The sequence below is a fragment of the Tasmannia lanceolata genome, unplaced genomic scaffold, assembly GCF_043159265.1.
Source record: "Tasmannia lanceolata isolate RefF3 unplaced genomic scaffold, GAP_Taslan_0.1 ptg000011l, whole genome shotgun sequence".
NCBI classification, from domain to species: Eukaryota; Viridiplantae; Streptophyta; class Magnoliopsida; order Canellales; family Winteraceae; genus Tasmannia; species Tasmannia lanceolata.
In genome coordinates this window covers 23,632,606-23,655,805 of record NW_027518688.1, presented here as the reverse complement: position 1 = coordinate 23,655,805, position 23,200 = coordinate 23,632,606, and the positions used below count along the sequence as shown (strand labels likewise).

Below are 23,200 nucleotides of genomic sequence, written 5' to 3'. Positions count from 1 at the left end.
TTGTTTTCAGAAAAATTTTCAATGAAAAATTTCAGATTTCGAAAGTACTAAATTTTACTCATGTTTTGATGGGGCGAGCCTACCATTTTACATCCATGGGTGGGGCCACCATCCATATGCATTAGGGTGGCCCTACCGTTTTATTTTTTATGAGTGGGGTACACCATTTTACAACTCAGATTTTAATGGGTGGACACCATCATCTTTACACATATCCATGCATTAGGGTGGGTGTCAGCATCATTTTAGGTAACGATGGAAAAAATAATAGTGTACTATTCTGCATTTTGAATAAAATAAAGGAAATGATATCAGCACAATCATGTTTTGTTACTTACGCTAATGTTTCTTGTCTTTTAGCATTCAGAGAGGTGTCAAAAGTTCATTACATTTCCCAAAAATCTCTTACAAGCCATTTATAAAAGAAAAGATAACCTAGGATCATGCAATTATTAAAACATAGTTGTGCTTATATCATTTCCCTAAAATGAATAGAAAATAAGAATAGTTTTGCAAGAAAGTGTTCCACATAATATCATAAGTTTCAAAGTGAGAAGAGTATGAGAAGCAATGTGTGAAGTGAAAGTGGGAAGCATGGAGTTTAGAAGAAAAAAAACCCAAGATATAAAAAGCTCGAAAAAGCTAAAGAGAAAACAAGTTTTAACGATTTATAGTTTCACATATTTTATTCATGTAGATTTCTTGTTAAGTTTTTGGAAAAAGATGTTTGTAAGATGAGTTTCAAGTTTAAATACACGTATTTGATATTATCAAAGTAGAAAACACTCTTTTAAGAAAAAATAATTAATTAAATAGGAAGTATACTCTTAATTAAGAGGAAACATCTATGAAACGTATGAAAACACAGTTCTCCTAAATTTAAGAATGAATAAGAACTTAGCTCCCGGAGCGATCTTTTCATCAAACTACGAATTTTTTGGTAGCTATAGTTTTAACAAGTCGACGGAGGATTTTTATTTAAAACACGTATAAAACGCACGAAATGCAAATACTTACAAAATCTAAAATGAATAATAAATTGATGCAAATTTACCAACCTTTTGTGTGGTTTCCTCAAATATCTCATTTATATTTGAACAATTGTTTAATAATAACCTGATATATAGATAATCAAACAAATATAAAAGTTAGAACATTTTAATACCATAAATAAGATACATACATAGGAATAAAATGTAACTCTTAAATGCCAGATAATTTAAAGTATTGCATAAAATATCTTTATGTTTGTCACAAAAAAAAGAGAACTTATAATAACAAATTTTAATGATACGATAATATATAAAATTATTTTAAAAAAAACCTCTTGAACAAGCTCACTTACTTCGAATCGTCTTCCTTCACTGTGTCTCATTCTAATTCTTAGCATTAACTATACTCAAGCGGCATATATACAGCTCTTATAAGAGGAAAATCAGATTTAATGAAGGAGTTGAGTAGGGCTTGTTTCGAAATGAACGAGTTGAGTATGACTTCTTCCACGCCCCTATGTTGCTGCTCCCTAATGTAACAGCCCGCATAGAGGAGAGTGAAAAAGGACAGGTTTTGCACTTTTCCACATAATTCCACCCACTTATTTACTATCTTCCATGAAAAATTAATGAAATTTTGGTTCATTAGAATATCACGAGCATTAATGGACCAGACTCGGAAAAATGAACAGCTCCAATAAGAATAAGGGTTTTGCTAATGAGTTCCCTGTTAAGATTTGTCAGATCAGACCGTTGGATTATCTTGGTGTAGATTTGGCAAGTGGGTTGAATGGGATTAGGCAAGTGGGTTGAATAGGAAAGGTAGCTAGAATAGGTCGCTTAATTAAATTAGTAATTAGATTAAATTAGAATATTCTAGTATTATCTCTTTCTATGTTTACCACGATCTTCCTTCTATCTTCATCATGTAAGTGCTCTATATAAACACCATCGATTGACTTCTTTGTAATAAATCAAAGTTTAATGAAATCTCTAGAATTTAACACCCTTTGGGCACCTGTTAAGCATCATTTAATTGCCAGGATCTTGAATTTACACATACTTTGAGAGAAAAATCTCAAAACATGTGTAAGAGTCTAAAAGTATTAGTAAATTCAAGCTCCCAATGGCAATTAAACGATACTTAACAAGTTCCCTTAGGACACTCGTTAGCAAAACCCTAAGAATAATACACCAATGGGGTGTTAATGAGCTGAACTCGATCATAAGTTTGGTAAAAAAAAATGAATAGCTCAAATCCGAATATCACATGCGGCTCTGTTTGGTTGCCTCTCCTCAGTGCAAAGAATAGTGAAAAAGGAAATGACTTGCATTTTTTCCCATAATTTCACCTACTTTTTATTTTTCTCATGGAATTTTGTTGTATTATTAATGCAAATAATGAAAACCATAAGCCATCTTTGTTCACTTTCTTTTCCACGAGGGGAGGTATACTCTGATTAGAGGTTTGTGTTCAGTTTAAGGAGGAAGGAGTGGGGATGTATTTAAGATTTTGAATGCGATGGGAGGAGAACACAGGGGGACCGGGAATCGGATAAGTCCATATAATAGTATAATTTACAATCTGTATAGAATTTTTAGTTGGGGTGGGGAGATTCTTCCCTAGAGCTGTTGATAAGAGCTTGAAGGTAGTGGGTTTCTCTGAGGAGAGTGAGGTTGGAGAAGCAAAGAAGGTTTGTGATCAGACGGTTATTGAAGAGGGAGTTCTTAGTGCTCTTGTTTCTTTGTCTGCCGGACCGGTGGTTTGTGCTAACAACAAGTCCGTTAAGCATTCGAGCTGATGAATGAAATGGGGGTGAATGCCAATTTTCCGATTGAACTTTGATGGCAGCTCTAAAGAAAACCTGGGTTGAGCTTGTATTGGAGTTTTTGATTCATGACTCTAGTGGAAGATTATTGATGTCCTATACGGGCCCTCGGGCCCTGCGAGTATCTGCGATGCAAATGAAGCGGAAGCAAGAGCACCAGTTTGGGAACTAAGGCCAGGCCTTTAATCATCGAAGGTGACTCCACAGATGCATTGGCTTGGGCAACAAACAAAGTCAGGGGTCTGTGGAAGCTTGAAGACATTACTGCAGAAATTAGAGACCTCTTGTGTGCAGAATTGGACCCAAAATTCAGCATAAGAGGTGATTAGCCAATGAAAAAGCTGATCAATTGGCAAAGGAAGGTGTGGAGAACGAGATCGTAGAGGTAGTTCAAGGATTTCTAGAAGACAACGGCTTGTAAATTGATCTGTTACCATATCCAAATCTGGTCTCTGCTTGCTGAAAACTGTTACAGTTAGCTACTTGGGTTGCAGTTTCAGTACAATTAGATAAGTGTGCCGGTAAGGAGATACTGGGATTCCCGAATATCAATTTTGGAAAGGGTTGTAATGTAGTAGCTATAGGGACATCTTGTCCCCTTCGATGTATCTTTGTTTCGGGTGTTTGTATAAATTTGGCACTGTTAAAAAAAAAATGCCAACTTTCCGATTGTGTCAACGTTTAGGGTTTGGATACACGGATTTTAGAATCCGGGATTTCTTCAAAATTGTAGCTAAGAGACGAGAAGAAGCGGACCAGCCGTCGTTTTTTACTCGTTTTTTACTTCTCGCCCTTCTTTCCGTCAGCAAGAGAATAGCAGATCCTCCCATATTTCCAGGTTTTAGAAATCTCAGGATGCAGGAGAGATTTTAAAAACCTGAATTTCTCACTTAAAATCCAACAAACGCTGTCAGGGCAGCATACACTGTTTTACACTGTTTTCAAACTAAAAACCTGGATTCTAAAATCCGCGTATCCAAATGTTAATGATCTGATCAGTGGATTTTGCAGGCAAGGGACAGTAAGGAGTGCTTCAAAAACTCATGAAGGAGATGGTTGAGATTGACAGAAGTTTCTTAGCTGACGCAGATAGTAATAGACCTCTATTTTTTTAAACGCAAGTTATAGACCTCTAATTGATGCTTTTTGTAGTAGAAGAGATATCCAAAGGGCTTTGTGCTTCTTGTGCAAATGGCAGAAAAGTGTTTTGATCCTGATCAATTGATCTGGAACTCCTTGTGTTTCTGTACAAGTCAAGAAACTATGTTGATGGGGAAGAAGAATAGGCTTTCATGTCAACCACCTGTTAGACTGGAGTCATGAGAATTAATTAAGGGGTGGATGCAACTGTTCTGAACTGGAATATATCTTCCCCTTCTAAGTTTTGAAAACCCTCCTTTTGTATGCTAATAATATATTCTATAAGAATTGTATCAGTGGTCAAAAACCAGATATTTACCAGCCGAGAACTAAAATTTTAGTGTTAATGGCATCCCTTGGGTAATCAATATGCAGATCAGAGTCATGAATTTGGGAATCAATCCCTCCATGGACAGATTTTGTAGTCGATCACTCTTTTGACAGATTCGGAGTCGATCCCTCCATGGATGCACTTCTTCGAAAAACTGTACATGTACAAAGAATAAAAAAACACTAACAATTATTCTGATTTTATTGACATTAATGACAGTTAACATCAGTATTCATCACAAATCAACATTTTTGGAATACATACAAGAGATCCCCACAATTTTCCAAATAAAACTTCAAAAGAAAATATGAACATCATTCTTTAAATCTTCCTACTAAATGGGAAAGGGAATATATCATAATACTCTACACAGACAAGGGCAATCATGAATGTAAACTTTAAACCAAAACCATAAATTGGACATCCAATCATTCAGAACCTGTGGGAAAGAAATAAAAATACACTCCTATAATTTCATATCATCACATTTATTGGGGCAACATGTCAAGCTTAACCCATCTTCTGGAAAATGCCAGAGAAGTTTGGTATCTTGTCAACATGCTTGAGTGCACGCTCGGCAATCTGTTTGGTTCGATAATCACCATTCCGGTAAGCGTCAACCAGTGCCGTCGCCACATTCTGATCACCAGAAATTTCAAATGCCATGTCTTCGATCCTTAGGATCCTCTCAACGGCCCATATCGCCCGTTTCCGGAGAATCTCTGTCCGGTTCTCAAGCAAGATATCAAATATAGGCTTGATCCCCTGTGCCTCAACCAAGACCAGCACTCCTTGCTCTACATCAACCTCGTCCTCCAACAATGTGCATAATGCCGCAAGTGCCGCCTCAACCACCTTTTCGTTCGTGTGATCCAAATATGCCACCAGTTTCACAACTGCTTTTCCTTCCAAAAGACAAAATGACTCCTTTAATGAACAGAAACCATGGTGAACCTGGCACAGCCCAGTTATCGCTGGTGGCTGGCTACAACATGGAAATATTGAACAAAAAAAGCCGCTTTCTGGCACTTCCGGCAAATTTGTCAGACGTTTGGACTCTTGAGAAAGGTTCTCTAATGCCATTGCAGATACCATCTGAACCTTGTCAAGCCCATTTGACCGCAGTAGATCGGTGAACAGTGCCGCAAGATTGTGTTCGCGGGCAAGTTTGACAGCACCAGGAACAATGGCCAAAACGAATGTGAGCCTCGCCAGAACTTGGACCAGCCCTTCTAGATATGGAGTAAGAAAGCGGCTACGGCTAGTCTCTCCTCGCAGAATCTTGACCACCCTAGAGATGACCAATTCAAAGGTACCTTCATCTAGAAGCCTCCGTGTGAGGCCAGAATCCCTCTCTGGAAGGTCGGCCAACAGGCCAATGGCAGCTGCTTGCTCTTCTGTGATTGCATCCGTCTCGGAAATGACTTTGATAAGGCTGCTGAGCTGGCCCGCAGTCCCACATAGTGCATCCACTAGGTCTTGACCCATGTGAGGTGAGAGGTGGTGAAGAAGTTTTATTGACGCGAGACGTAGATCCTTCTGTGGAGCCTCAATAAACTGAATCAAACTGATAGTAGCGCCAGAACTTTTAATGGCTGCGACAATGTTCAGAACAGTTGTAGAAGATGCGGTGAGTCCAACAAGGATCTCGAGAAGCTTACATTCGATGGCGGGACCCGTATTGCTGATGAGATGGAGTAGGTTGTGAACTATGTCTTCTGAGACGAGAGTCTGGTTGTTGGGACCAATAGGAATGGATTCAAAATCACAGCCGGATTTCACGACATTTCCAAGAACTGTTGCGGAGACCTCTTTCAGCTTCATGGGAAGTTGATTGACACCAACGGCGAAGAGGTCCTTGACAAGAGCGGGGAGGATCCCGGCATCTATTAATACCTTGGCACTTGCTTCAAAAGATGAAATCTGGCTTAGAGCCTTCAAGGCTGCTTCTCTTGCCTGCATATTGCCACTTCTCATGACATCAATCAGTGATGAACCCACTGTTGTGGCCACTAAAACCTTCACATCATTGCTCAAAACCAGCTCACCAAGGTATGAAGCCATTGCCAATTTGGTTTCTGGTGAACCTGCATCAATCGCCACGTAGGGATAGAGTAAATGGGTTAATAACTCAGGACGGACAAAAGGTGTCCCATGGAGACCTCAGAGAAAACAACATGCCAATGAATTTATAGAGTTATTTTATGATTTTCGACTGACATGATTATTATATAAACACAATTCATATAAGCATAGAATATCGAAAATGTATCTGGACGAATCCAAGTATGTTAGAGTTACATAATAATACCAAGAAACTGTGAAGAAGGATGAGAAATAGAGACAGAACCATAAAATTCATGTGGTTTGAGTTATGTTGCATTAACGAATCAAACCATGTTACGACCTTATACATTGAAGATATACAAAATTACAAGTATACCCTCAAGCTGAAGTGTTCCTTTGAAATTTTTTAGCTTGTCATGTAGATGGGGATGATGTTATGCAGTCATCCATTTGATGAACATATGTTAGACTCAAAATTTTACAACAAGGGCAAAATAGTAAATCCCTTATTAAAATGAGAAGAGAGAGGAAAAGGGTGGTTACATATCACCTTATCCCTAAAGTAAAAAGGGATAAATATAAAAAATTAAATCCCTAAATTTAAGGGAACAAAATAATTTGAGTCGCCCATATTTAAAAAGGGGAGGTTACGTAACTCCCCACAAAAGGAGAAGTGATCTTGGAATCCCGGATCAGAGATGAGGTGGCACCCACGACGGCTCCAAAAAGAAAGGTGAGATCGTGAAGTTAAGAGAAAAAGGGGATAAAAGAGATAAATATAAAAAGGTTAAATCCCTAAACTTTAGCAAATAAAAATGACTCACAAAAAGAGAAATGAGTCACCCACTTTTCAAAAAGGAGTTACGTAACTCCCCACGAAAAGGGAAGTGGAGATCATGAAGTTGAGAGAAAAAGGGATGAGGTGGCAGTTGCCAACCACTTCGAGAGAAGTCTATAAATAGAGAGAGGATCCTTCAGCAAAGGGGTCGGATCTTTGAGGGAGAAAAGTTGAGAAGAGAAAGGTGAGAAAAGAGGGAGGACTAACCGTTTCTTTTTTCTTCTTCTCTCTTTCTTTCTACAGGTTTCCTTCAGGGAAGAGATCTTTCTCTCTTTAGAGTCTCTTCCAGGGACTTCTAAACGGAGAAAGATGATGAAAACTTCCTTTAAAATCTCTTCCAGGGACTTTCCAAGGGATAAAGATGAAAAAGACTCCCTTTGGAGTCTCTTCTAAGAACTTCCTAAAGGGAGAAAGACGACAAAAGATGGTGGTTTTCCGCAAAAGATAAAGACGACGGTTGCCCCAAAAGAAAGAACAAAAGGATAAAGACTCCCTTTAAAGTCTCTTCCAGGGACATTCTAAAGAGAGAAAGATGATAAAGATGACGCCTCCTCAAAAGAAAAAATGAAGAATGTTTGGGAGATGAAATTTCCTCCGAAAAGATGTGTTAATAAAAAAATCAAATCTTTCTGGATGATAATTAATTAAAAATTGTATTTAAATAGGAAACCTCTTGATGAAAAATCCCCCGGTGAATGGCTCGAACCTCTACTTTACTAGCATCCACTATCCCGATAGGCCCTGAAAATGCCCACATAACCTCACCCCTGGAATCCCTTATAACGCCTCTTATGCTAGCTGGCCCAGGATTTCCTAGGCTAGAACCATCAAAGTTTAGTTTCAACAACCCAGTGGATGGGGGCTGCCATTATTGCACAACAGAGGGTCGACGCTCCACACTAAGGCAAATCTCCTTCCAGCCCTCCCAGAAGGCAAAGGCCGAGAAAAAGCGGAATAAAGGGAAGGATTTTGCGCAAGCAATGGTCAAGGCTATAACTTTGATTAATTAAAAAAAAAAAAAAAAGATGACTTCGCCACACCTTCAAAAACTCATCATTCCTTTATTTCCTAAGAACCCACATGGTTGCTAGAAGAGATATAGCCCAAAAAACTTTCCCTTTTTTCTTCCAGAGTGCAAGCAAACAACCTTCAAATATCCTAAAGTAATATTTGCCACGATCACGTGAATATCGCAATGCAAGTTTCTAAAAATGGAGCATCTCTGTTACGAAGTCCATGGAAGATGTTTCTGACATGAGATTTTAGGTGTTGGATATCTATGCGTGTTTCTATGTATGTATGCCATAAGGGCATAGTAGTATTTTCCTCTTTCCCATCTTATATACTTGAGTGAAGGGGAGAGACCCTAACTCATTCTATTCTCTCATTTTGGTTCTTCTCCAACATGGTATCAAAGCCTTAGGGTTTTTGTGCCCTAGGGACCAAATTGGAGATTCTTCTTCTCCGCTCTCTCCACCCAACCCTATGACCTAAACCCATTTCTCATTCTTCTTCTTCCCTCTTCTTCTCTCCTTTTTTTCCCCTTCTTCTTCTTCTTCTTTTCCTTTTCTTTCCTCCTCTCGCCCCCCCTGGTTGCCCCCCTACACCCCACTGTTGCCCCTTCTTCTTCCTCTCGCCCCCTGGTTGCCCCCCACTGCTCCACTCCCTCTTTTCTCTAAGCCCTAGACCCTATTCATTACCTTATCTAACTCCAACCCCATACCCCTCCAACACTCAATCCCTCTCTTTCCCTCCTTATCTATGACCTAAATCCCCACCTTCTTTCTATCCCTCGTCTTCGCAGCTCCGCATGACTCAGTATTGGCCCGAGCCTTTTTCCTCTTTGATGCTACATGTGGCTTGTCTTTCTATCCCTCTTCTCATTCTCTTTTGTCGTCAGAGCCGCCCTCGTCTGATGGAGTCGCCCTTGTGACTTATCTTTGTCTCTTCTATTTCATCTCCTTTCGGGCCATCGTGAGCATTTTCTCTTCCAATGAATCCATCGAATACTTCGGATCCTCCTCTCTCACCCTCCCTTACTGACAGTGTGACTGATCCTCCCGGGGCTTCTTCTCCTTTGAGCTACCATCCCACAATGTACTCTCCCTCTGTTGAGCAGTCCTTTCCCTAGATGACTTCGGAGTGCCTTGACGACTCCAATTATCTTAGCTGGAGAAGGGCTGTTGAGACCTATCTTCTCGCTCGCGGCAGAATGTCTCTCATTGAGCGGGGTCCTCCACCCTCCTCAGATCCATCCTATGACCGGTGGTGTCAAGATGATGCGATGGTTCGCACGTTACTATAGCAGAGCATGGCTTCTCATATTTCTCGGCCGATAATGGACTTGGCGACTGCCAAGGACATTTGGGAGCATGCTGCTCTCATGTTCTCTGAGGTTGATAACCTCACTCGCATCTGTGCGACCTACTCTTTGTGGATTCGTCTTGAACGTCGAGACTTATCCCTCTCCGACCATTATAGCCGGTTTATCTCTCTATGCCAGCAGCTCGATGTATTTATGCCCCTCACTTCAGATCTGACGGTTCTAGCTTGTCAGCGGGATCAGCTTAGGGCTATACACTACCTTTAGTCCTTGGACCCGGACTTCTTACCATTCCATCAGCAGATGATTGGCTCAGGGGCCATCCCCTCTCTCCTAAAGATTTACTCCCGTGCTCAGCAGTGTGCCCCAGGAGGCTCCTCCACTATGCTTCCTTCAGAGGGTTCCGCCCTTGCTTCTTATGATACTGGGACTTCTTCCGGTCGTGGCACTGGTTCTTTTGGTCGTGCCACTGGCTCCTTTGGTTGTGCTCGCGGCTCCTTTGGCCGTGGTCGTGTGATGGGTGGTGGCCGTAGTACAGGTGGTCGTGGTAGGCCATATTGCACTCACTGTCAGAGGGATGGTCACCGTGTTGATACTTGCTTCGTGCTTCATCTAGAGCTCCGTCATTCCCGCGCTGCCCACGTCTCTGCGGCGTCCCCTACTGATGGCACATTCCAGTCTTCTGCTTCAGATCTTCCAGACGAGCCTTTTGAGTTCACCAGAGCTGATTATAAGGAGCTTCAGCGTCTCTGCCTTAGCAGCCACCCTCCATCAGTCGGGGTTGCCCAGTCAGGTAGTGCACCTGCTTCCCTTCTCACTAGCTCCAGCTCCTAGATCATTGATTCTGGGGCATCCAACCATGTGACGAGTAACTCTCAATCCCTTAACATCATTTCAGTCATTTCCTTCTCCTTCTCCTTCTCGTTTTGTCACTCTGGCTAATGGCACCAAAGTCCCCATTTCTGGTACTGGTTCTCTGTCCTCCCATGAGGGTCTAACCCTATCATCTGTCTTGTGTGTTCCCACCTCTCCTTTTAATTTGTTATCAGTCAGCCAGCTTACTAAATCTTTGCATTGCTCTGTCTCATTTTTCCCTTCATATTGTGTTTTTCAGGATCTCTCAACTGGAAAGACGATTGGAACGGGTCGTGAGCTGGGCGGCCTCTATCACCTCCAGTGCAATCCCTCTCCCACCATTTTGCGCAGCTCTATTGATGCCTATCAATGGCATTGTCGTCTTGGTCATCCATCTCTTCAGCGCCTCAGGCAGACCTCCATTGTCTCCTCTAGCCTTCAGCCATTTCAGTGCGAGTCGTGTGAACTCGGGAAACACCATCGTGTGTCGTTTCCTTCTAGGCCTGATAGTAGAGTTTTGAGACCTTTTGGGTTGGTTCATTCCGATGTATGGGGTCCCTCGAGGACCAAGTCATTTTTTGGATATACATACTTTATTGTCTTTGTGGATGATTTTAGTAGAATGACATGGGTTTACTTACTTAAAAATCGTTCTGAAGTGTTTACTGCTTTCCGCACCTTTTATGCTGAAATTACTACTCAATATGATTGTCCCCTAAGTGTTTACGAACAGATAATGCTAGAGAGTATTTTTCCTCTTCGAGTGGGGTTTCAGGACTTCTTAACCACTCATGGCATTCTACACCAATCCTCATGTGCATACACCTCTCAGCAAAATGGTGTTGCTGAGAGGAAGTTGCGCTACCTTCTGGACATGACATGTACTCTTCTTGTTCAGATGCATGTTTCTAAGGTATATTGGAGTGATGCCATTCTTACGTCATGCTTCCTCGCAAACCGTCTTCCTTCGTCAGCCTTAAGAAATCAATCCCCATTTTTGGTCCTTCACCCTCACGGTGAACCATTTCCTCTTACCCCTCGCGTGTTTGGTTGTGTGTGTTTTGTCCACAAACTGGGCCCAGGTGTGGACAAACTAGACCCCCGGGCTGAACGGTGTGTATTTCTGGGTTACTCCCGCACCCAAAAAGGATACAGGTGTTACAGTCCTAGCCTTCGTCGGTGCTTTGTTTCTACGGATGTTAGGAATTTGCATACGGCAACAAGCATATTTTCACCACAAATTTAGAATTCTAAAAGATATTGACTGGAATAATTAAGGGGACAAGGTTGGTCTTCTGTAGGAGCTTGCCCCTCTGCATTTTCATTGGTGGGAGTGAATGAGACCAACCTGACATGAAAAAGACCACCTCCTTGCATTGTCATAGATCTTATTCATTCAATTAATGGGAATGAGAGGACAGCCCCAATTGCCCTCCCTCAAAGGACTAAAGCTGCAATCCTAGTTAAGATTTTCAGATCCTTTCAAAAGCTATATTCAACCATTCGAAAAGAAAACCTCTCAACTTGGCTGAACCAACAAACTCCTGCTTACAACACATCTAAACCAATTTCTATAAATAAATACTACCGTCTATGGAAAAAGGGGTCATTTTGTTACTAATGACAGAGAAAAAAGAGGTCATTTTATTTATAAACCTTTTTTTAAGAAGAAAATATAGTTAAACAAATGACACTCAACAGAATCATAGTCTACCACGTGAGAACAGGACAATAAGTAAATCCAATTTTCTGAAAGAAAATAAGAGGGGCTAAAATTTTAAATCAGATAAAGGCAGGAAGTACCTTCAAGGAGGAGTGAAAGAAGAGGCTGCAGTCTACCATTTTCAGCCATCTGGCGCACATTTTTCTCACATTTCTCCAGATTCTTCAGTGTTTTATCAGCTTTCTCAACAGTAGAAATATTGTCTGAATTGCTGCCAGTCATCCCGACTAATATAAGAATTGCTCCATTGACTCCACCGATCTTTTCACACAAAGAGTCATATTTTGAAAGTTCATATAGCAAAGACACAGCTTCCTCTCTCTCCTGCGAATGCTCATGCGACAAGAACTTAACAATTGTGCGTACGATGTCTCCTTCGGCCATAGCTTCCTGCAAAACGAGGAAAAAATTGAGAAACATACAAGTGCATACATGCTAGCGAAGCTGTGGAACAATGAAACATGAATAACAGAAAAGAAAACCAGCAAACATGTGAACAACCTTATTGTCATTATCATCTTCCGCCAGTATACGAAGGGTTTCTAGGGCTTTACATCGCACCCGGCTGCTACTTCTCTTCAACGCATCAACAATCATTGGTATTAACTCTGCATTGCGGACAACATGTTTATTGGATCGGCTTTTCTGGCAAATATGTTGGATATATTTTAAAGCCGGCAAGATTTCATTTTCTGAACTGCCTGGAGACAAGGATTTCCGAGCAATATCAAGCTGAGCCACTTCATTTCTTGCACTCCATTCCTCAATTGTATTACGTATAGCTATACTAGGGTTCAGATCCGTGCTTCTAAGTTCTTTCAATGTCAATGGGCAAATAGGCTTCCTCCCACTTTCCTTGCATTCCTTGAACCACTTTTCAATTGCTTCTCGCTCGTAACTCTGCCCATTTTCTATGGTAACAGGATCTTGCATTACTTGTTTTGTGAGAGGGCAAACAAAGGAATCATAGATAGGCTCAATGTGTAGCCTATCAAGTAGATAGCTCTCATCAGATTGGCTACCAGGGTCATAAATTCCTCCCCAGCTTTCTGTCATATCTTCTCGAAAGCCTACTGCAAGAATGACAAACACATTCATAATAGTGTCTTCCCACGGCAAATTATCGAATGTGAACATAAAGTCATTTTTTAAGGGTGTGAACATAAAGTCATTAATTCGTAAAGGTGCGCTTTCTCTATTATGAGATGCAGGTATTGAAAGTTTGAAACTAAGGAAGACACCAGCTCAGAGCACATAAGTAAACAAAACCCAAATTTAGGATATGATTTCTCACCATGCAACAGTTGGTGTTTAAAAACACGATTAAATACTCAAAAATTATGCAAGTTCACTTGACTCAGCCAAACACCAGGTCTAAGTTTTAGGTGCAACTTGGTGTTTTCAAAATCCGATCAAACCTTGATTGAGTACTCAGAAAATTCATCAATTTTATAGACAAGGCAGGTTTTATCAACCTGATCTGAGTAGTATGTGACTCTTGTGTAAAGCTTGAGCTAAAGCTGAAAACGAAATCTTCACATTCTCCTTTTGAGTTTTTAATAAAATAACTCCAAACCTTTTCTCTTTCCCATTTCCAATCTCAAAGCCCTAGGATCATTTTAATGTTCGGTTGACAGTCCTAGCATTAAAAAAACCAACATTCCCATTTTTCGTTCTATACCATAAGAGTTTTGACCTTTGATGTTAAATTTACAGGAGATCTAGCAATAAATTGTTAAAGGTTCAAAAGCAACAAAGTCAAAGGCTAGGATCCTACAAGATACAGACTAGGCTAGTAAGGCAAGACCTTCCCCATTCCCTACTTTTGTTAAATGTCAAATGCCTTGACAAAGAAGTGATTTGTAATTGCACGGGATTGTTCAGTTGGGTGATTCGCAAACCATCAATTTACATGCTATATTATGGGCTCGAAGGGAACCGATATCAGGTGGAATAAACTATAAACTTTAGATCGTTTAGAACCATGCAAATCAGGCCGTGCAGATATACTAGAATACAAAAGGAATATGAAACTTACCTCGATCTGCCATAGTGGGGATCGAACGGGATGATCTTCTACTGCCTCTCTTGTTTGCCCGATCTCGTGGGGGAGATCTCCTTATGACAGGTTAGACGGCAGCAGAGACCAACCCTTTTACTTATAGATAAAGATCTCCTAGAGTAGTCACGCCCACAATAGAACTCTAGTTGACTTAATCTATTTAATCAACGGATACAATTGAATCTAGGGCTACACTAATCATCCATGTCTCGATAGGGATGAGATGCACTGATTACCCTTATACCCTTAACTGATCACTTTGGAAACAGGTAACTCCAGTAATTTCACACTTAATCTACAATTAATCTCATTCTTCAATCTAGACCGTCGATCTTAGATCAATGATTGCCCACATAAGATCTTGCATTCTCCCACTTGGGCAAGCATTGAGCATAAGACTAACCTTGATACGTACCTAGAATGGAAAACCTTTTGGCCAAATAAGATTAATGTGACAACATCTCACAAACAGGATCCTGTCTAACAAGATTCCAATAACGAACCATAGAGGTTAATACTCCATTTAACGGTGTATGACCGAGTATGATCACAATTATTAGAAATCTCGTTCACAATTGGTCACCGACAAACATGGAACGTGTAGTATGGAAATAGCGTACCTTTATGCGATCCTTTTACGCTAAATCCAATATTGGTCAACCTTTATGCTTCTCTCCTGAAGCCCTCATGTGACTAATAACCATCATGCTTAAGTGTATAACTTAAGGCTCTTTTGCTTCTTACCTGAAGCCCTTATGCGACTATTACCGTCATGCTTAAGTGTAAAACTTAAGGCTTTCATTCCACGAATATTTCCGCAATTAACCAATGAATACACATATTCCTTAACAGAATCAGAATTTTATTTTATTAAATCAAACCGGCTACGCTCTAAGTAACTTGAAGAGCTGCCTACATACCAGGAAATGGGATCAAACAGACACGTAGTTCTTGTTATTCATTACAATATATCAAATAAAAGAACAACTCCCACTAACCAAGTACATAAAAAGATAATCAACTGAAAACAGCCTCCGTACTTCAATAAATTATTTCCTACCAATTTATTAGCTCTAAGCAAACTTTCTCCATTTCCTACTTAGATAACGACTCCACCCTTAATTTGAATCCTCTGGATTGTGAACCTTAGTTGCCTTTTTCTTCTTTTCTAGCCAAGCTAGATACTTCCGACACTCCATCTTCTTATGTCCCTTCTTCCTGCAATGGAAATATTTAATAACATAGCTCTTCTTAGGCTTGGGATCTTGTTGCGGCTTTGACGTCTTCGACTGGAAAGGTTTCTTAAAGTTTGATTTCTCACTTTGAAAAGAAAACTCTTTAGCTTTCTCATGTTGTACCAAGTGAGCACTCTCAATTCTTTCTTTCTTCAAACAATCTTCCTCTTAAACACACACGGAGATCAGCTCATTGAGCTCCCACTTTTCCCTTGATGCATTATAAGTGGTCTTCAGTTGTCCAAATTTCAATGGAAGTGAATGCAAGGCTAGGTGTAGGTGTACTATAAATGAATCAGATATGTCCACTTCTAGAGACCTAAGCTTAGATCCTACGTCTATCAATTGTAAGTACTCGCACACACTACCATTTCCATCATATCTCATGTTAATCAGTTTATCCATTAAAGTTCTAGTCTCCGCTTTGTCAGATTCAACGAATTTCTGCCCCACAACATCCAAGAAATCCTTGGCATTATCACACTCAGGAATCCCACACATGATTGCTTGGGACATGGACCTCCGCATGATTAGAAGACACATTCGATTGGCCTTCACCCATCTTTCATACTTGGCCTTCGTTTCACGAGAGCAATATTGCATTGGTTTTGGAGGCTCATCCTCTCAAAATCCATAATCCCTAGAACAATCTCTAGGTCCTGCTTCCATCTCTTAAAATTCGTCCCGGTCAGAATTTCTATCGACAGTAATTGACTGGATATGTTTGAAGTGTTGATTACTGTAAAAGTCAAATTAAAAATTTGTTACTCACATATTTACCGAGATTCTTTGAAGAATCCACTGGAAGTCCTATCCGCATCCATGTAATCTCTCCTTTGGGATAAGATTACAACGTGCAACGGTCCTGTCCAGAATTTTACAACAACTTCTTTAATTAATTCACTGGAAGTCCTTCCTGCATCCAAGTATTTTTTCCATTGGGATAAGATCACAACGTGCGACGGTCCTGTCCAGAGCTTTATCACAATGACAACCGTTGAAAATCATAACAGCTTTCGAAAATGTCAACACCCTTGGGCAGAAGAGATCTTCTAGGTCATTAAACTTTCTTTGATTGCATATATGCCATCTTGAATTGAGCCAAGTAGGGCTTTCCTTTGGGCCAACCTCTACCCACTATAATCCAAAACGCAATTTCCTAACATGATTTGGAAAGTCCTTTAGTCTCCGTGAATGGACCACTTTGGTGGTTAACCACCCACTCCAACTCTTTCAAGATCATGTGAATAGGACAAGTATATCAGGTAATTATTGTTTTTCATTGAAGTAACAATAAACTTAATGAAGCATTATTCCATGAATATCCTTGGTAATTCTTCAAAATTACCTAATTACCTTCAATAAAAAAAAAATCACGAGAGGACTTTAATAGCAATCTTTACACAAAAATAATTGCTACAATGCCACTGATTAATTTCAATAATAACTAAAATGCTCATCGACTAATCATCATGATTAATAAGTTACCTTTGGGCAATTATAATAATCATTAAACTTAACTATCGCATTTTATCATAATTATTAAAATTAGATAATTCTATAATTTCAAATTACATTCAATCTACTATAATAATTTCTCAAAATCAATTAAGCATAATATCAAGGGTATTACAGGCAAAACAACACCTTAATTATCAAAACTGAAACTTTGTACATGTTATTCAAACATGCAAGAGTGACAATATCAAAAACTATAAATGTGTGTGTCAATATGTATGTAAACAGTACATGTAAAACATATTGTCAAGGTGCTTTTATCTATATGAGTGTCTATGTATGCATAAACAAAACAAGAGTGTGCCAATATCAAAAGATATGCTCAGTGATCATATATACACTTATATATTATATTCAATTAGAATAAAAAGAATAAAGGATGCTTCCATCAAATAGTAAGCACTGGAAATTCCTTTATCTTTTGTCTGGATGTCAAATTAACACATTAACTATGAGTGTTGTTATCAAAATCAGTGTCTAGAGTTCACATGTTGGTATACCAATACAAGCTTATCAAAGTATTCATAAGCAATCTTATAGTGTTTGGTGCACTGTCAAGATTTCCTGGAAAATGCATTCTAAATTTGTTTGCGTGGAATTCAAACTTGGCCTTATATAGGACAAAATATAGGGGTGGCGTTACCAAAAGTACAATAGCAAGACGAGGCTCTATACATATACAGGTGCCTCTATCAAAACAGTTCCAAGTGTTTTTTAAACACTTTATAAAGTTGCTTAATCACTTCCACACATCCACTCATGAGGTCACTACTCACTTCACATGGTATAGTGGAAGTATCAAAACTGTGGGATATGGTTTTTATCAGGACTTGTGTAATAGATTTAAGCCGTTCATTCTTTAGAGGATCAAACTTGGACCCACATGGTCGCTTTAGGATGGGGCAGCACATACACTGTTCGGATCAACAAGCACATGTGTCACATATAAGCAGAATCCTCACCATTTCGTTAACCAAGATGAGATAGACTTTGGTTAGTTATACAGTTATACTAACCATAAAACATTCTTCAAAAAGTGTGGGTGGCCCATCCTAAATAAGAGGAAATTTTTAATCAAAAACTTTACCTAAAAGGCACCACACAACAGCCGTAAATAAAGAGGATTTATCTATTTACTTGGTTTCAACTCTAGATAGGGTGGAAAAATCAAAAGTCAACAAGTATTTTAAACACTGTTAAAAGTCTGTCGTACAGCCACATGCAATTTCTTGTGGTAAATATACCAATATTATACCAACCTATACGGGTGTTTATGGGAAAAGGATGACTTGATGCTTATTTATATTGGAATTTAAGAGAAGGAACTTCTGATGTCACTTTCACGTGTCGTGCGCAACACGGTTTTGGTCTTTACATATGGGTTTGGGTGGCATTATCAAAAACAGGGATGTAGTTAATTAAAGAGCATCCTTATCTCCTTTCCAAACGAGAAGGGTTTCTTCTCCCCCGACAAAACCGGCACGGATAAGTTTTAGATCCGTAAAACAAGCAATATAACCATGCCCCATCGGCTCCAAAACATGAGACCTCACCGGAACTCCGCCCAAAACATGGCCGATCCACTGGATGGAGGGATGATCATTGCCCAAAAGAAGGCAAAAGTACTGTCATCGGTGAAGTTGTGGAGGCAAACCAGCCACCAACGATACACGGAATGTTGGTTTGTCTAATGATTTTCCACAGGATCAATGGTCTTGATTTTGATTTTGATTTGGTTTGCCATTTCCCAGAGAGAAAGAATTGTTAAAGATGACAGAGTTGGTCTATAGCACTAGTCTCAGAAGGCGTGGGTTAAAATCTGGCTATTCGACCACAGACACAAATCTCAAATTTAATTAAGGGAAAATAGATCCCTTTCTTTAGCGATTCTAGGTTTACACGGTTGGCTTTGATACAAACGATAAACTTTAGATCGTTTAGAACCATGCAAATCAGGCGGTGCAAATATACTAGAATACAAAAGGAATATGAAACTTACCTCGATCTGCCATAGTGGGGATCGAACGGGATGATCTTCTACTGCCCCTCTTGTTTGCCCGATCTCTCGTGGGGGAGATCTCCTTATGACAGGTTAGACGGCAGCAGAAACCAACCCCTTTACTTATAGATAAAGATCTCCTAGAGTCACGCCCACAATAGAACTCTCGTTGACTTAATCTATTTAATCAACGGATACAATTGAATCAAGGGCTATACTAATCATCCATGTCTCGATAGGGATGAGATGCACTGATTACCCTTATACCTTTAACTAATCACTTTGGAAACAGGTAACTCCAGTAATTTCACACTTAATCTCATTCTTCAATCTAGATCGTCGATCTTAGATCAATGATTGCCCACATAAGATCTTACATAAACACCTAAAATACCACCTGAATAATAGAAAGGAGGGGGCATGTGATATTTTGCAATAAGTCTTCATAATGTGCAGAAACAAATATTAGTGTTGCTTAAGGAAGCAGGGAATTAAGAGATAATAAGGTTTAAAAAATGAGAACACATAAGAGTGTGAAATAGGCCATCTTGACATGGATAATTTATGAAGTAGGTCCAACCACGAACCTAGATACGTCAGATTGTTAAGAGTCTGCTTTCCAGAGTCTAGACGAACCGGATGATACCAGGCTAGTAACCATCATAGACAATGTAATTTAATAAAAATATAAAACATGATAAAAACAATTAGAGTTAGAGGGAGTAGTCTCAGCAGGTTAAGTTGGCAAACACAGATAGTTAGGCAATCTTTATTTGGAATCACAACTGTTAGTAAGTGCTAATGAAGCATATTAGAATTTACCATTTGCAAAAGACTCATTCATCGTCTCATAAATTTTCAAGCTCCACTAACTGAATAAAAGAAGTTTAGAAAGAAAACAGGTGACAAAGGCAATAGTGGAACTCTACAAAGCTAAAAACACCTTTGAGATGATTAGAACTCTAGGATAAAATAAAAAGTAAGATTATATAATCCAGGTAATTTTATCAGATGATGTCAGATGAAATCATTGATCAGGCAATTGGGAATAAAGTTCAGATGAATTCATCAATCACCAACATAAGGAATAAGATTCTCTGATTGAAGACAAGAGCCAAGATGTCGTGTTCAAAACAAAGAGAGAATACCAAATGAGAGCAACCCACCATGACCAATGCCCTAAATCTTTCAGATGGGATTTCTTAGTCTCCATTCAAATGCAGCTCTTGTTGTAACTAAATAGTTCACATCAGATCCAAATCAGACAAACAATTGACTACCCAATAAGGATCTAATCACAATTCTCCATAATACAACTGAAAATTCTAATTCTCATTACAGTTCAGATTTAAACAATTGACAATTTCAATGGGGGGAATCGAGCTCCAGTCCAAGCAGTTCTATACCAATATTAAGATTAACACTAAGCATATAATAAATTCATTACATAATAGGCAGACACAAAAAAAGATAGAAAATTAACACAAAGAAAATTGTAGAAAAAAAAAAGGAAAAGAAACAGGACTAGGAACTCTAACCCTAACAATCCTAACACAAATTCCCCCAAAACCCTCAAACCCTACAAAAAAAAACCCTAGCTAGAAAAAATCATACCTTCTTACAATACAAACAGTTCCATGCTCTGTCCACTGATAATTGTTTTGGAACACTGACGAAAAACCAAACAAATAAGCAGTGTCATGGACGGGCAATATGCAGACTAAATATGGAAGAATGTAGGCTTCGAAGAGAGAGAGAGAGAGAGAGAGAGATTGTATGGAATAGGGTGCAAGGAAAAGCTAAAAAAAGGAAGAGGAAAATCTGAGAATTTTTTTATGTTTTGAGCAAGGACGAGGAAAAAAAAAATAGAGAACAAAAAGAAGATGAGTTTGACTTTAAGGACATGGTCGTCGTCCTCGTCTAGAGAGAGAGAGAGAGTGGGGACAAGGTGATGAGCCCACACTTGGTTTTATTGCAAAAGGGAAGTAAAATATTCGCCCCCCTTGTTTTACTTAGAACAGCCCCACTACTATATCTATGAGTTGGGATTTGCTAGGTTCCATCGCAGAAGGCATTTCGCAGCTTGTCTTCGTTCAGGAGGTGGCTGGTCAGACATGCGACAGACATTTTGCGGCTTGTCTTCATTGAGAAGGTGGCTGGTCTGACATGCTACAGACTGCAATGGACGCCGGATATTGTTAACGTCTATCACAAAAGGCAATTCGCGGCTTGTCTGTCGCATGTCTGACCAGCCATTTCGTGAATGGAGACAAGTAATCCCACTGCAAAAGCTAATTTTTCTTGGAGAATGAAATCAACACTCCCAGTTTTGATAATAGGACTCCATATTTTATGGAAAATGATTTTAACACAAGTATCTTTTGATACAAGGCGCTCATGTTTCTTGTCTTTTATATTTAAAGAGCTGTAAAAGGTTTTTACTGTCCCCCAAAATACACTTACCTTATAATTAAAAACTAAAAGACAAGATACATGAGCGAATGTATCGAAACATAGTTGTGCTGAAATCATTTCCCTATTTTATTAACCTCATTTCTCACGCGCTATTGACCATGCTTTGATAATGGGTTTAAGACGATATTGCATTCAACTCTTTGGTATAAACTTTTTTTAATTTGTTTTTAAAAATTATTAGGATTCGTAATCCCACGAAAAACGTATCCATGACATCAGTTGTAAAGGAGAATGATGGTAAAACATGCCATCAGTAGTCTTATTTGTTTTTCAAAAAGTACAATGGGCCCACTTTATAAGATGATCCAAACCGTTCATTTGTTGGGTCACAACGTAAATAGGATGTAGCCCGTAAATCATTTTTAATGAGATGATCCTAACCCTCCTCATCTATAAAGATTTCTATAACACGCAGTCCCTCTGCAGATTGGCAAGTGGAGATGATTTATGGGATACATCCTATTTAGGTTGTGGCCCAACAAATGAATGGTTTGGATCATCCTATGAAGTGGGCCCATTGTACTTATTGCAACATATGGACCGACCTCTCACGCCCACATCATATAAAATCTGCATTTTGATAACCGCACACATTTCACTTATTTTGATACATGGAAGTCCCGTGCCGACCTTAACCTCCTGATTAGGATTTTATATAGGGAAATGATGTATTAACCCCTGTTTTTACTTGGGACAGCCCGACTAATGTATCTAAACAGCCCCCAATACATTAAAGTGGCTGTCAAAGTACAAAAAACCGGCGATTAATTTAGATTGGAAAATGATAACCCCGTCTTAATTAATACCTTTTTAATTACCGATAAAGACTCTTAGTAACTCCGACATCCCTTTGACTTCAACAATTGGGGACTGAAATTTCTGCCCACTTGTTTGGATCCTGATTAAAATAAAGGCCCTGTTTGGAATGCAAGAAAACATTTCTCACGGAAATTTTTTTCTTGGGATTATTTTTTCTTTGCACGATTTAGAAGAAAAAATTGTGATCATGTTTAATTAAGAGGGATATTATCATAAATTGAAAGTCACCCTACATAAAAAGGGAAAAGTGAGCGTACTCGGTGGGCTAAAAACAATAGGGGCCCATAGTTTTTGAGTGATCCAAACCATTCATTTGAAAGGTAGGGTGTCCACAAAAAATCAGCCCCATAGGATCATTCTAACCCATCCAACAATGGAAGGAAAATGGGCAGATTTGTGGACAAACTGTGTCTATCCATTTTTTTCTCATTTTTCCCTCCGCATTTGGATGGGTTATGATTATCCTATGGATCTGATTTTTTGTGGGCACCCTATGTACGTATGGGCCTTTCAAATGAATGGTTTGGATCACCCAAACAATGTGGGCCCCCACTGTTTTTAATCCGACCGAGTAGATAAGCTTATCTACTCGACCGAGTAGGAACACTTATATTGAATAGGGTTGGTTTAAGTTATATTTATTCGAGTGGAAAAATAAAAGGATGAACTTTGGAAATATTTAGGCCCTGTTTGGATTGCAAGAAAAATATTTCTGATAGGAATTTTTTTCTTTCTTAGGCTCTGTTTCTTTCGACGTAAAAATGGACGTAAAATTTGTTTTATGTTGAAAATAAAACAAATGGTAAGAAATTTCGACGTAAAAAATGGCAAATTTTACGTCCATTTCTTACATCGAAAGAAACTGACCCTCAGGAATTATTTTTTCTTCCCAAAATTTAGAGGAAAATAATATGATTATGGTTAATTTAGAGGGATACCATCATAGATTGAAGCTCTCTCTGAGTAAAAGTTGAATTGGATTTGTTCACGTTAA

The 23,200-nt window shown here is 39.2% G+C and overlaps 1 protein-coding gene across 4 annotated transcripts; it reads right to left on the bottom strand.

Annotated features, from left to right (window-relative positions):
• Positions 1 to 4,464: 4,464 nt before the first annotated feature.
• On the bottom strand, positions 4,465 to 20,844 carry LOC143886706 (U-box domain-containing protein 44-like). Of its 4 annotated transcripts, XM_077390790.1 has the most exons (5): positions 20,527 to 20,844; positions 18,913 to 19,309; positions 12,600 to 13,171; positions 12,179 to 12,488; positions 4,465 to 6,379 (listed from the first exon to the last, which is right to left on the bottom strand). In XM_077390790.1, the coding sequence occupies exons 2-5, from the start codon at positions 18,923 to 18,925 to the stop codon at positions 4,803 to 4,805; spliced, it is 2,472 nt and encodes an 823-aa protein (XP_077246905.1). In that variant the 5' UTR covers positions 18,926 to 19,309; positions 20,527 to 20,844; the 3' UTR covers positions 4,465 to 4,802. The 4 variants fall into 4 exon arrangements, with proteins under 4 accessions (XP_077246905.1, XP_077246908.1, XP_077246909.1 ...); XM_077390793.1 differs by lacking the exon at positions 18,913 to 19,309 and having other exon boundaries at positions 20,527 to 20,843; XM_077390794.1 differs by lacking the exon at positions 18,913 to 19,309 and having other exon boundaries at positions 12,600 to 13,168; positions 20,527 to 20,843.
• Positions 20,845 to 23,200: the final 2,356 nt, after the last annotated feature.

Excerpts from the sequence above, each read along its gene's own strand:
- LOC143886706 (XM_077390790.1), bottom strand. Across the intron at positions 12,489-12,599 it reads AAGATGATAATGACAATAAG|GAAGCTATGGCCGAAGGAGA; the intron begins GTTGTTCACATG and ends CTCGTTTTGCAG. Across the intron at positions 6,380-12,178 it reads TCTTTCACTCCTCCTTGAAG|GTTCACCAGAAACCAAATTG; the intron begins GTACTTCCTGCC and ends CGATTGATGCAG.